This window comes from Lonchura striata, chromosome 5 (assembly GCF_046129695.1).
Source record: "Lonchura striata isolate bLonStr1 chromosome 5, bLonStr1.mat, whole genome shotgun sequence".
Classification (NCBI taxonomy): domain Eukaryota; kingdom Metazoa; phylum Chordata; class Aves; order Passeriformes; family Estrildidae; genus Lonchura; species Lonchura striata.
In genome coordinates, this window is record NC_134607.1 from 48,781,574 (window position 1) to 48,796,815 (window position 15,242).

The window sequence follows — 15,242 nt, forward strand, 5'->3', positions numbered from 1 at the left end:
CCAGAGTTTTGAGGGAACTAAAACACACAACTGATGAATTATGTGATATGAAACCCAGGAATAAGAGGAATGGAAGATGGCAGGATAACCAAATATTTTAAAAGGACTTAATGGCTGAATTTGACAGGAACAGAGCAATATGTCTAATTTATATATGAAGGAACTTAATATAATTTTTTAAAAAGATAAATAATAATGGGAGAAAAGTTTAACCATCTTTTTTTTTTTTTAATAAAAGTAATTCATGCATGATGAGTCTTCAGAGATATTCTGTGAAGGCAATATATTGACAAGGATAATCAAGTTATATGTGTGTATTTTAGCTCAAAGACCTTTTGGGGAAATATTTCAAAAATATTTTTTAGAAACTATTCTCATATAGGATGAGAATGAATATTCTTTGAGACACAAATTCACAAAATCACAGAATGGGTCATCTGGTCCAACCTCTCTGCTCAGGCACATCCTAGAGCACATGGCACAGGTCTGTGTTCAGACAGCTCTTCATTATCTCCACACCCTCTCTGGGCAATCTGTGCCAGTCCCCAGCACAGCAAAGAAGTTCTTCCTTATATTAAGCAGAACTTGCTGTGCATCTCTCTCTGCCCATTGCCTCTTGTCCTGTTCCTTGTCTGGGAAGAGCCTGGTTCCATCCCCTTGACAGCCTCCCTTAGACATTTATGAACTTTGATGACATCCCTTCTCAGTCATCTCTTCCAGAGGCTGAACAGGCCCAGCTTCCTCATGCTTTCCTTGTAAGAGATATATTCTAGTCCCTTCATCATCTTGCTTTCCCTCTGCTGAACTAATTACAAGCCAGAGGTTAAAACACAAGAAAAAACACAAGAATAAGTGGCCTTTTTTTTTTTTTTTTTTTTTTTTTTAATATTTTTAAAGAAGGAAGAAATCCTGGTGGAATCCCACAGGGATCCATGCTGAGACCTGCACTCAGCAGCAGAAACAATTTTGAAAAGGTGATGTGAGGACTGAGGTAGAGTATTCTGATGATAAAAATTCAGTCTGAATAGCTGAAACAAAAGCTTCAGGACATCTTATGGCAGAACACATTGCATAATAAAAGAGGAAATTCAACAATGAACAAATGCAAACCAATGAACAGAAACTACATTACTGTGAAGTTAGGCACTAAATTAGCTACTATTATGCAGGAATAGAATTTTATGTGAGAAAAAGAAATGAAATACATGTAATGGACATCTTCATAGTGGCAGCTTGAATGATAATCACATATGCTTTTATTTGTATGTACACATTTATACTATATTTGTATCACATCCAGATGTGGTTAAGCTGCATTATATATACAGACATGATAGCATGATGAGGCTGCTCTTGTTTAAATTATTCTTTTCTTGTTCCTAGAGCAGAGGTTTCCATGTCTCTCTCTCTGTATAATCCTCTTCCCATATATTGTGACATTTTAAATAGTAGTGTCTAAGTAATATGAGTCTACCTTGAGCTACTATTTGTTGAGAAGGTATGTAAGAGAGCCTTGTCTCTTTTAGCGTGTTATCCAAATAGAGAAGCCAGATGAAAGGTGGAAAAGTGTATATAGAACTGCAAAATTTATGTTCCTTGCCTAACATCTTGGCAGATATCCAAGGCAGTAGTGCCTAAACTGTGCTACCTGTTCTATAAACCATTTTTTTTTAAACACAATCACAGAATCATAGAATGATTTGGGTTGGAAGGGGTGTTTAAAGGTCTTCTAATCTTCTGTCATTGGGGTGTGTGCTTCAAGTTTGCCGCCTGTAAGCTCACAGATCATAGATTTCACAGCTGCTAATACACATTCCATTGATTTAATGCTAGTTTGTAGTGCTGTTGCAAGGCAGATTTTTATGGATAACATGAAATGCTCACCAGACGCCTGAAACTGAAGCAGCTACAGTGGTTGTATTATTGTATATACAGAACTGTAATAAGTTTATCCTTTCCCTTTTATCTTTTATCCTTTAGTCTTTTTCCTGTAAGCAGTGAACTGCTTTGTTTCTACTAACAGAAGCACCCTAAAGGTGTTGTGGCAGGGCAATAAGGGAAGTTATAGCTACAATCCGTTTGTTGGCATATGAGCTCTTCCCAGATATAGAACTGAGTGCAAGAATTATAATTTGAATCCATCATCCCCAGAGGCATGATAATGTTCTGTTCCCATCCATGTTACCAGCCCTCACTGTTTGATTTGGCTGTTGGCCTTCCTAAATCTGATCTGTTTGAACAACTCTTTGTCATCATATTCCATTTTACCAAACAAAGAACTCATCCTTACCTTTATTATGTTTTTAATAAGGAGCCCTTGTGCTCCTGTGGGAGAAAAATCAAGTATAAGCTTTCAGCCAATTATGAAACTTACTTGTTTTCAGCATCAGTGTCTCCTGTCAGGCCTTTTTGTTTAAGGTGACTGTAAGTGTATGAAAAAGCCCTTTATAGCTAGTCAACAGATTTGTCCATTGGGCAGAAAAATGACATAAAATATTTAGATCAGCAATTAAGAATATTAGGGTAGTAAGGTCTCATGAAATAATAACTTCTCTTTTATAAAGGAATTAGGAGTTACATTACATACTGAGATGTAAAGTCCCTATATAGATGAATGACATTCACGGAGAAAGCATCAATATTTATTTTTAACATTCTAAAATCTCAGTTATTTTGAAGGTTAAAAAAAAAACCTCACCAGACCAACTCATTTATCATTGTCGATCATGTAAACACTTCATTTTGCTAATCTAAATATGAACAATAAAATTAAAGTCAAATAGTTTCTTACTTGAAAATATTTAAATATATTTTTTCATCCATTTTCTTGCTTATTGTCTTATTTTACTGTCTTTGATGATGCTACATTCTTTCCTCCAAAAAATGGGGTTGTTTTCCTGGTAAACATTTTACTGGTTGCTGTCTGTTTCTTCCACTTACCTATTTCATAGACCTGCACTTACAGTAAAATTAATGTCTTTCTATGACAAGTCTTGGCCTTTTTATTTCTGTGGTGGTTTTCAGTCCTGCAGCTCAGAACTTTTAGTAAGTCTTGAAGGGTGAGTGCACTTGGAGCCCCTCAGAAATGTTCTCTTAGGTGAAACAGAAGAAATTTTTTTCTCAGAAAAAAATATTTAAAAAAAATTAGTAGCATTTGTAATAAAAAATATTTTCTCTGCTTTGGGGCAGATTTCAAGCAGGAGTTCAGAGGGATAAACTACCCATCAGAATATTCTCAAATGAGAGGGTGCTCTGTTGCAATGCTCATCTGCCTTTTAAAAAAATACCCCAAAACCCCCACTGAAGTATTTCCACTAATCTTAGGCTTCCACTGACCTTAAGTTGTCAAGAAGATCCTAAAGCACAGAAAGGGATGGACTGTTTTGATCCTGTATCTTGAAAGATGCAGGTCAGCATAACTAAGGTCTCATCCTCAAGTATTCCTATTTAAAAGATTACTCTTAAATTCAAAGTATGAGGTAAATATTTTCACTTCTTTTCCCCTGCCATTAGAGGTTTCAGCATTTTAAAGTACCCTTTTTAAGCTTTTTTGATGCAATCATGAAAACTCTTTTGAAGCCAAAGTTGGAGGATTATGATAGCAGCAAACATTTTGAGCCATTTGATCAAATAATCAGACCATTATGCCAATTAAAAGCACAGATGTAACTCTTTTGGGTCAGCAGACGTTACATAAGAGCCCATTCAAGTTAAGTTCATTTAACAAAACATACATCAGCTCAGGAACCACCACTACAGTTTCCCAAGTGGCTCTCCTCTGGCTGAGCAGTCCCCAGAGGTAGATACCTGGACTGATCTGGGGAATACAGCCAGTGAACTCTTCTCTTGCATTCCCCTTCTTTTGTAACTTGAAGCAAGTTCAAAGCTCTTAGTAAATTACACTTTTATTAGAGTGCTTAATATAGAGGTTGTTTGATGCACTGATAATCCTTTGGTCATTATTTGCTGATATATTTATCTTGAGTGGTAAATTTTTCAGATGATGTCTGGGCATAAGATGGATGAATCATACAGAAAGCAACAATTTTTCAATTACTCGTTTGACACATCTGAGGAGTCAGAAGTAGGATTTATCCTATTCTCCCTTATTGAATATTTTGTGTAATTTTTTGTGCAGCTCTTTTTCAACATCATTTGTGCCAGGTAGCCAGACTGTAGATCCATGAAATTGGCAAAGCTGTAGAATTAAATATTTGGCATGGTCTCTCTCATAGCCTATTTGTAAAATAAATACATTCTTCTTGTTGTCAGTCACCCTATAGAGGATTAAAGCTGCAGGTTCATGGTTAATCAACATTGTCAAGCTGACTATTTATAGTTAAGACAAATAGTTTCTTATAATAGATTCTGGAGATTTTAAGGAGAAAGTAAAAAAAAGTTGAATTTGAAATTACAAATGTTTAAAATTGGACACCAGACTCTAAAAGCAATTTCCATTTTTTCTGGGAATAAAACTGTACATGGGCTTTCAATCAGAGTGCCTTTAGATTTTTAGTTAACATACCTAATCCTCAAGCCATATTCTCTTGTATGACTTTATGAGTAAATGATGCACCAAAATATTTCCACTTAAAATACTTGTCAAATAATTTATAGCAGCAGTAACTGCACAGAAATAATGATGTATTGTGTGAAAATTTGTGCCCAAAAAAGAAAGAGACTATATTTTAGTGAAAAAAAATTATTTACTGTGAATAGTTTGCTCTGCTCTAGTTGCAAAGAATATCAACAGTTTGCTTTTCATTAGTCCCATGATTTCAGAGGAAATCTTTCTGGATGCCCTCTTTTTTTTTTTCTGGGTCTCTGGAAGTCCTGTAAGGGTCAATAGCAAGCTCCCTCGGGGAGACATCCCTTTCCATCCTGTCTTCAGCTGTACCTGTTTTTCTATTTGTTCTATTTCTTCTGTGAGCAAAAGATCTGATTACAGTTGGCAACGGATTTATGCTCTGGTTCCATTTTCTTCAGATCAATGATTTCAGACTCAATTACCTCTACATGCCTTTCCGCCTCCACCACCTGATTCTCCAGACCATTAAATTATGCAGTGAATGAATCACTTTTATTCTCCAACAAAGGAAAGATTTCTTTCAACTTGTGCAGATTAACATGGAGGGCTTCCAGGAAAGGCTTGGGGAAAATATTCTTACCACTATAATGGCAATTTGGAGGTGGTGTTTGCGTAGTGTGATTCAGAAGTTGGATTCCCTTACTGAGGACTTTGCTCTTTAGTGACCTTTTGCCTTGAATTTCTGATTTTTGGTTAATGTTCATCATCCAAAAGCCCTTTGACCATACTGACTCCAGATTGTTTTACTCTTATGGTTGCCTGAAAAGGCAGTTCACAGGATGGCTGCTTGAGGGCCTCTGGTGGGCTCAGCTTTGTGGACTGTTGATGATAAAGATGAGCAAAGCCCAGAGTGATGTGATGCTGTTTCAGAGCTGTGTGTGCAGCGGTAGCACCCAGCCCTTCTCTGTGTGGGGAGGTGTTGGATGCTTGGGCCAGTGACCTGCAGGTGCTGCTTAGTTTATGGCCTCTGACTCTGGGTGTTGGTGAACTATGAGAACCATGAATTCAATTTATAATGATTAAGGTCAGGATATGAAGTTTGGGGTTTTTTCTGAATATATAAAAACTAAACTTCAGCAGTGTAAATGAACACACTTTACATTCTTTTATATTGCAAAACATAACAGCTTTGTGCAAGTTTCAGCTTTCTAGCTTCTGCAATCATTTGATGGAGCCCTTGTCCTTTATTTTCTTGTTGCGGTTTATCATTACAACTAACAACAAAATATTAACATTTATCATGCACTTATTAATAAAACAACACTAACAGGTCTCATGTAAATACATGTAAATGCATGCTTAGATATTAAAACTAACACCACCAACTGTACTGCTGATTTGTAATTCAGAATAATTCATATTACAGATTGTGTCACTTGGAAACAAATATTCAAAGATTCTCAAATCTTCAGTCTACAGAAGGTGTCATGTTTAATTAGAAAGAGATTGCAGTAATATGACCTGTGCAAAAGCTAGATCTGGTACACAAGCAGGCAAAATTAAGTAAATGAAACAAAAGGAAATCTGCTTTAAATGATTTTTTTCTCAAACCCTTTAATATAGTTCTTTTAAAATGTGAAAAAAAGAACATCAAAACTTTTTCAGTGATATCTCTCTAGTGTTTTCAAAATTAAGAAATATTGAGTTAGAACAAGGTTCTATTTTAAGTAGATAAAGTAAAATATTTTCTGTTATGTATTTTCATTATTATTATATTTTTAAAAAAACTATTTGGATTTTATTGTTGACAAACCTTCAGAATACCTAACAGCTCTTTATTGCAGTAAAATCTGCTAGAAAAAGCCTCTATATATAAAGAAATTATTATATAATGGTATGTTTTTCCTGTTGCTCATATGTATACATACATATACATATACATATACATATACATATACATATACATGTACATAGTTGTCACACATATTTTTGGATTTTTTGAGAGTTTATTCTGCCTGAGAGGTATCCTTTTCAGAAGTCATTTTTAAAGAAATAGGAAAGAGTTATCATGGATGCATTAGCAAGCATCTGGAAGTTGTTGGAGGGTAAGTCAGTAGCTGGAATAATCTCACTCCTCTTGAATTTTCATCAGTGAATCTACTCAGTCATGTTGCTCTCCTCCTATTCTATTCAACTGTGCTTCAAAGCTAGAAATGTCTTGTATCTTACATGTGTATTGCAAGCTTCTTTGCTATATTTTGGGTGAAAATACTCTGCAGCCGTGTAAAAGATGTAAAGGAAAAGAAAATTAATGTGCATTTGCATAAGCAATTTGGCTCTCAGATTCTTAGTTCCTAAATGTCTTTTTTTATTCTTTTTTTAAATACTTGTATAAAAATACATAAAATTGGTTGTAAAAAAAGTGCTATTACAATTTCTTTCCTCTCTTTTCTCTCTCGTGTAAAAGGATCACCCACTATCTTTCCCACAATATTTTTCCCAACTTTCATGTGGATTTCTTCCCAGACTGAGACAGTGTGTTTCAGTGCCATCTGTTGACTCCAAGCAATATTGCTTCATTGTTTTAATAGCTGTGGGAATGACTATTTGCTGATACAAATTAGTATGGGATGCAAAAACAGGGATCAAATAAATTTACATGGACTGTATATGTAATTCTGGGAAGGTGCAGAAGAAATTAGGTGCAGCAGCAAAAAAAGGGAAGCCTTTCAATAAGAGATGCTTCTTAGTGTCAATTAAAATGAATTTTGCATAATTAATGCATTTCCACTGATTATCTGGAGATCAAGTCCATAGTAAAATGTCACAGGAAATGAATAGAGCAAGAACAAGTTAGATGCCAAGGCATTTGTCTACTCCCCAAAATAACTTACATATTTATGCCCAAATGCTCATTAAATATGGGCTAATATGTTTTACTTCTCCTGGATCAAGCTTCCTAGAAGTAATAGTTTCAAATATTAAGTTCCTTCAGAAGAAACTCCGAGCCAATAAACCATGACCAAGCTAATTCTGACTTTCCATAAAATCTCCTGAAATGTTAAATCTGAACAGAGCTAAGGAATCTCTCTGAAAATATGTAGGAAGAAGAAAGAAAATTCTACTTTTTAAACTACTTTGTATTTTTTTTTCAATATTTTTAGAGATTTTTGCACTTCTCTTTGTGGCTATGTATGAAAACACCAAAAACATCATTAAAGGAAAAGGAATATAGGTCTAATTTATCTTTATGCCACTCACAGGATGTCCTTATATGTCTTTATGGCCACCCTAGTTTGCAATTTTGTAGGGAATAAATGAAAAGTAATGGGTAAATAAGGGTATTGAGAATGGAAAAAATGAGTCTTTACACTGAACAGTTAGAGAGATTTTGATGAAACTTTCAAATAAATTAATACAGCCAATTATATTTTCTTCCCCAGGCTGCATTTTGACGATGTAAGCACACTACACAGAATTGGTTAAAAGGGACAGGAGATTTCTAACAGGATATTGAAATAGAAAGTTTCTAACAAAAATAAACTCTAGCATTCCCAAGCACTGCTAAAAAAACCCCCAAACCAACACCAAACCAGAAAAAGGAAAGCAGTGCTTTACTTTTTTGACTAGGAAGAAATATATTAAAAAAAAGTGCAGTGAAGTCTAGAAAAAGAATGTCCTGAGAAGTGGGACTGACAATGAGCTTTTGACTGACTGCCCAGAGCTGTGACTCTGTCTTTTCTGTTGCTTGGCAACTCCATGTTATCACAAAGACACTGATATTAAGTTGGAACAGGCTGGATATGGTAATTTACGTGGGAAGATACTCTTGCAGTGGGAAAACCATTTTATTTCTAGTTTCTGTCAGCATAAGTAGGTTTCACATGATGAACTGAAGTACATCCCCTGCTGGGTGCATTTTACCTAAAAAGGTAATGAGTGACTCTGCCTTGGAAAGAGGCTGTGCAGAAAAAAACAAAACCAAAAAATCCCCCACCTTGTTATTCATTAGACCTGCTCCTAGTGTCTACTCAGACATTTCTTCTAGTGGTAGTGACAAAAGCTTGTTTTCATATTTGTGTGGATTTAGTGCAGATTAGAGAGGTGGAACTTGATCATTATCATTTATACCATCACATTCCTCAAGAACTCTTGAGATTTGCTTAAGACCTCCCTGTCTTATATAAACATCAGAAGATGATCCTCGCTTTATCTGAATAGTCTTTTCTTTTGCGCTGGTAATAGTTAAGTGCTAAGTTTCAGCTGCACTTTATTTCTTCTTTATTGAAAGAAGACGCTGCCTGTGCAGCAGCTACAGAATAATTTGAAGACTGTGATAGAAACTGTCTTTGAATTTGTCTAGTATTGTATGGCTTGGAAAGGTATCTATTGACCTATATGGAGAGAACAGCAAGCAAATAATTTTGTAAATGTATGGAAAGCAAATAATTTTGTGAAAGTTTAGAGCCAAAACAAACATGTAATCCATAATGATATTTTTATGTTTGAGTTTAGGCCTAAGATTTAATTAGAAAAAGAGAAAGCACAGAAGATTCAGGATTTAATACAAAGCCCTTTTTTCTTAAAAGTGTGATTTACTCATTACTCTACTGAACTACTAGCACAGTCTCTATGCATATCTGTCCTGCATAATTTCTAGTAATTTAACACCATCATGCAGTCTTATAAGTAAGGAAGTACTTCAAGTGTCTTCAGGACTCCTTGTTCTGGCTTTGGTCAGCAAAACACTTCCTGGCTCCAGGCTTATCTGTACTGCAGAGTTAACTTGAAATATAACTCAGTGTGTGCTCTTGGCTCAAATCCCAACCATATACAAAAACTTCTGACTTTAGTATGTTGATGCTGTTCAGCTGAAGGGATTGGCCTGGACTGGCAGAAGGCACAGGCAGCAGCTTCAGTTAGCATAACTAATATAGCTACCCGCTGCTGCCTCAAGGACTTGACTTCATTGCCAAAAAAGGTGTACTTTCACTGTGGGATAATTAGCCTGATTTCACTATCCTTATTTAAAATCAAGATCTTAATTTCTTTTCTTACAAGGAAGACATTACTTCCCTATTAACTCAGAGTGTCCCTTTTTGCTGAGGCTAAGCTAACCTGTGCAATGAAAAGAGCCCATAGTGTCCTAGGCACCAAATAGACCCAGAGACTGCAAGCAAAGTCCTTCTCTGCGCTGAGCCATCGTGGGGAGTAACTCCTTTTCTCATTTTTCAGTTGCCCAGCACAGAATGTTTCAGTTTGCATCCTATCTACCAAACTAATGACATTGTCTCCTTTTTAATTTACCACATCACATCCAATAAATCAAAAACTGCTCTGGGCTGTTATCTGACTTTGAGAGGAATAATTGGTACTCCAGCAGCAGGCTTGGTTTAATCAAAACATAGTGTATTTCCCAATAAGATAGTGACCGGTTTTATTTTGAGTGCAACCTAACACGAATTTACAACAAAATGGAACAGATGAACTTTACCTTGAAACTTTAAATACTTTTAAACTGGGTTCCCTTGCTAAATCATGGAGATCTGATTTCCTACATGCCCTTACCACTAAGCAGTTAGTGAATAACCTTACCCATGTAACTGCTGCCTTCCAAGCTAACTCCTGGCAAGTACCATCTGTTTCCTAAGCCCTGGCATTAGGATACATAGGGCTTGCAGGCAGTCTCCCACAACTTGTGCTCATCACATTCACAAGCACTTGCTTGCTGTAGTGTTTTCCCTGCCAGGTAGCAGCATCCTCTGGCTTGTGGGCCATGCTAGACTAAGGGTAGCAAAACAGTAGCATGTTCTGTGTGTGGGAAAAAAATGCCTCTATACTTTCCATCATCTGGGGTTGGGTTTGTTTTTGATTTTAGATTGAAAGTGTTCTTTAAAGGGTTTGGTGACTTTTACTAAGAAAAAATTACTTTTGACTTTCACTAAGAAAAAAATATACAAACTGCTTCCTATAGAACCTATGTTTTATGCATGCAGTATTTCTCACTGATGAAGAGAAATTACTGATTTTTTTAATTCTTGAATTCTGATGAGCACAGAATAAATAAGGGTACAAATGTGAGATAGGCAAGAAATAGTAAGGAGTAAGTAGCCAGCAACTTTTGGGGGTACACTGAGCAAGGCAGTGGTACATTGACCACAGGAGGGAGCAAAGCTCTGGGGGAAGATGCTGTGGGCAGACACCAAGGCGAAGGATGCCTCCTGTTGTGACCGAGTGGAGCTCTTCAATGCTCTTCAATGCTCCCAGCATTTCTGGGAGCCAAGAGTAGTTCCCAGGACTGGGGAGATGCTGAGAGCAACCATTTCCATCTTGCACACCATGCCCATTAGTACCTCCAATTAATTTTATCTAATCATAGTCTCAGAGAGTATGTTCAAAAGAGGGTGGGAACAAAAAGAGTTTTAGCAAAAGAGAACCTTTTTGTTCCCAGCACTACCCAAGTGTCCCATATGAGATTAGATTAGTCAGTGGGTGTTACTTGCCATTTCCAAGATTTTTATTTCATGTCTGTCTCAGGTTTCTGATGACTGTAGGACTGAATTTATTCAAAGATTGAACCAGATTCAGAAACAGTGTGTCATATTAACAGTAGTTCATATTAATGTTATGAAGTTAACTTTCTCAAGTAATTTCTATAGTTATGGCTGCTTGTTGATTTGCAAGGATCGGTACAGAAAAGAACAGAAAAGCAAATTAAAATAGGAAATAACAGGAAAAACACAACTTCATTTTTTTTTTTTGTGGTAGTGTTAGCAACTGAAAAGACAGTTCATCTCCTTTGTTCAAATAAAATCTTACTACGGGGAATTACACAGAAGAACCACAGAAGCTATAGGTGAATGAACAGATGTGTTGAGCCAAGGTGCAAAGGTGATTTTTTTTTTTGTGCCTAGAATGCAAAAATAATGAATGGGCTGTAGAGCCAAAAGATTTGGGATTGGCAAGGCAGTACATTTAAGTTTGAAGTACTAAAACACCAGTAAATCAGGACAACAAAATATTCAAATCTTCTAAATGTTAATATAACGCCACCCTACAAACAAAAATATTGGCAGAAACCTTTACCCCCTCCAATAACGTTGAGTATGACTCATGGTTTTGTGAATTTTGTTGTGTGGTGGCACAGAAACTGTTCTATTACTGACGGATGGAAGATTTCTTGGTTTTAGAAACATGAAAACATCTTGATCTCATGTACCTTGGTTTAAAAATAAAGCTCTTTTTATAGCATGTCTAAATTTCAACAAGCACACTGTGCCATAAATATTAGATTCCAACTATAAGGATTTTTTAAAAGCCTAAGCCAGACTCTTATTTTAGAGGTAGCCTGATCCTCTGAGTTTGTAAAGTCTTCAGCAGGAGGAGTCACAGCTGTACATAATGGCTCCTTGAATTTAACTCCAAAGTTTGTGGGCTCAATTTTGAATTTAAAAATGCACTTCCTGATTTGGTAACTTGCTTAAAGTTAATTTAAAATGTGTGTAAATTCTAAAGTATCCTTTTTTTTTTTTCTTTTTTGTGATGGTAAGCGTAGAATAAATCTGAAATGCAATTGCATACATAAGTAAAATTATTTCTTCTTAATGTTGCAGAGCACAGATAACTCAAATATATCTATAATTGCTCAGAACAAAAAGTGCTTTGACAATGATATTGTTTGCTCAAAGAATGTTTTCATCACTGTTGGAGAAACTGAGATTTATTTTAGTGAACCTTCTGAGAAGCAGGTTAGTTGTTTTCTTTCCTTTTTTGGTTGCCTTTTAAGATAAGCACTGCAAATTTACAGCTCTAAAGGGGCATGTTTTTGGAAAGCATCTCCCAGTCTGAGTAAATGTAGTACAAGTGTTTAGGCCTGGTTAAAGCAGCAGGTCCCAGAACACACTTTTTTTTCCCCATTTTTTTTTCAAGTTCTATTTGTCATACAAAGAAGATTGCCCAAAAGTCTCAAGGAGTTGAAACATACTGGCATTTATGAGTTTATTTTCAGTTGATTTAGAAAGAGAAACCAAAGAATGAAGCAAACTTCAGTGACTGAAAAGACAAAATATCAAAGAATTAAACAACAGTTCTACTAATATTATTGAGTCAGCTATATGCTAAGTATTCTTCAATATATGCTCTGCTGTAATGTGGTAGCATTACTTTAGTAGATCTTAATAAATATTCATTTGTGTCAGAAGACCCTAGGGGCACAAGACAACAAATCTAACTATCAGCTCTGGAAGGCTGGATATTATACTGTGATACACTTTCCAGAACAGGACATTACAGTTCTGTGGGATAAGAAGACAATGATGCATGTAAAAGTTGGACCTCGATGGAAGGTGAGCTGAAATATAAACCCAAGATTTTGTGTCGATTCTCTATATTGCTAATGTGATCTTTTATTGAATAGCTGTGATAGTCTTTCCTTCAAGACTAGCTTTCCCAGTGATATAGCTTGTTCAGCTGCTAGTGTTTCCCAGGTAAGAAGAGATGGAGAAAGCAACTTCTGAAGAGAAGGAGTGGTTTCTAAACGTATGCTCACTCTGTTGCTTGATACACTGCAGCCTTGGAGATATGCAGTGATTCGGCTCTGACTCAGAGATACTTTGGGGGATGGAAGGGAGGGGTAGTTTTTGAGTTACCCAGCTCACTGAATGTTTTCATTGCCTAAAGCCAATGTAAAAGATGCTTCCATGCCCAGTGACCTGGAAGATGGCAAGTTTGTAGTACAGATTGCATTAGACTGATGTTGGAACTGCAACCTGGGATGTAGTAGAGGCTTCTGAGATGAACAGATGGAGTCACATGTTTGCTTTAATTTAAAAAGACAAAATGCAGAAAAAGACCTAGAAAAAACCTTATATTTAAACCTAATGCATATATTGTGACAGGATTCAGTCATGATGCAAGGAAGAATTCAAGACTCCTTTTTTTCCCAATTGTTCTTCTTTTTCTATACGATAATCTACCTTCATGTCTCTGCAACTCAATCATTGGGTGCTGGCAGAGTAACCATATCAGTGCAATTCAGAATGACATTATTCTTTGTTTCAAACAGGAAGACTTGTATGAAGATGGGGCTTATTCAGCAAAAGAAAAAAAAGCATGCTAGGCTAGAATACAGTATCAGATTCTTTGAAGTGTAAGTCAAAGCTATAATGACCATCTAATGTAGTTTTAAAGAAAAATTATTATAGGCTTCTGAGTTCTACAGGTTTCATTTAGGAACACAAATACTTCCCGTTCTTTCTCTTTCCAATGACTATTTCTTCCAGAGACTCCAGTGCGGGAAGATGTCTGCAACAGAACTGAAGAAAAAAGAACTCATTAGTGTGAGCCACAGCACCCTAAAAATCCAACTCTACTTTTTATTGTTGTGCAGAAATGTCTATTTTCCTATATATTTATATATGTATGCACATATACATAGTTTTTCTATCAGCAGCATATGTGCAAGGAAAGAAAGTTGCAACTGTCTCTTTTATAATTGCTATTACAAATCTTCTAGCTATTGTGAACTAAAATTAGAGGCAGCAAGTTTTAATGACAACAACTAATCAGGCTTCACAATCGTTAAATAATTCACCTGAACTTTTGACTTTTGGACTGGAATCACTACTGAGCTTTCAGAAAAAAATATTACTAGATTCCAGTCTGTTTTCACAGGCAGGCAGTAAGAAGAAGTTCTGGAAAATACGAAGAAAACCACTGATTTCTGTTAAAAGATATTTACAATATGGTACTGCAGGCATAGCAGAATGTCAGATATTTTCAAAGGATAAGTCAGATTTACATTCACAGTTTTTACTTAAAAATTTTTATATTCCATGTGTGTCATTTGTGCCAATTATTGACTGTAAGTTTATGACAAAACTTCTTTTCTCTTTCAGGGTAAACTAGCAGGCTTGTGTGGAAATTTTGACAAATATACTTCAAATGATCTGACTACATCAAACAACATGGAGGTGAGAAATGCACAGGTGTTTGGAGACAGCTGGGTATTAGGACAGGTAAGTCCCATGTCCAATAAAAATGTAGAGAAAAAATATTATGATTTTAATTTGTAAATGAGCACATTATAAGCACATGATGTACAGGTATTTTCTAAAATTATGGTCACTGTATAAGAGGATATTTTAATTTTTGTGTCCGTAGATATGAAATGTGTTAATAATATATGTCATAGCAAACATACAGAATTTAAATGATACCAATTGATCTCTTTAGGGAAGGATATGTTTTCCCCTGTGTAAGACAATTATAGCGTCTGCATTTCAGTATTCTACAAAGTTGGGTGCACTGCTTCTGGTATTTTTGATTTATCCAAATTTTAAAAGCAATTATAATGTCTCTGGGGTTGGAGGCATCAGAATAGTGAAAGTAAACAGAATCTGAATGCTGGAAAAAAGAGGCCTGGAAGAGTTTCTTTCTAAACACTAAAAATAAAATGAAGATTTATTTTAGTGGCACTTTCTAAACAGAATAAACTGACAAAGTTGAGGCGGTGAAGGGATGGGCAGAAAAGGCTCAGAACAGCAACAGGATCAACCCAGTATGGAAACGTGGATTCTGAGGAGAAGGTAGGAGGATGCTGTAGGGAGTGAACGGTTTATAACATCATTTGGTGTTATAAATGTATAATGTTATAAATATATAAATTTATAATGTTATAAATGTTATATATATAACACCAAATGGTGTTTATAAC

General features: G+C 35.7%; 1 protein-coding gene across 1 annotated transcript in view; it reads left to right on the plus strand.

Annotated features, from left to right (window-relative positions):
• OTOGL (otogelin like) overlaps window positions 1-15,242 on the plus strand; it is a 90,081-nt gene that overhangs the window by 35,625 nt on the left and 39,214 nt on the right. Inside the window, 3 exon segments of the mRNA XM_077783154.1 lie at window positions 12,142-12,276; window positions 12,730-12,873; window positions 14,425-14,544. Of these exon segments, the coding sequence (XP_077639280.1) occupies window positions 12,142-12,276; window positions 12,730-12,873; window positions 14,425-14,544 (399 nt within the window).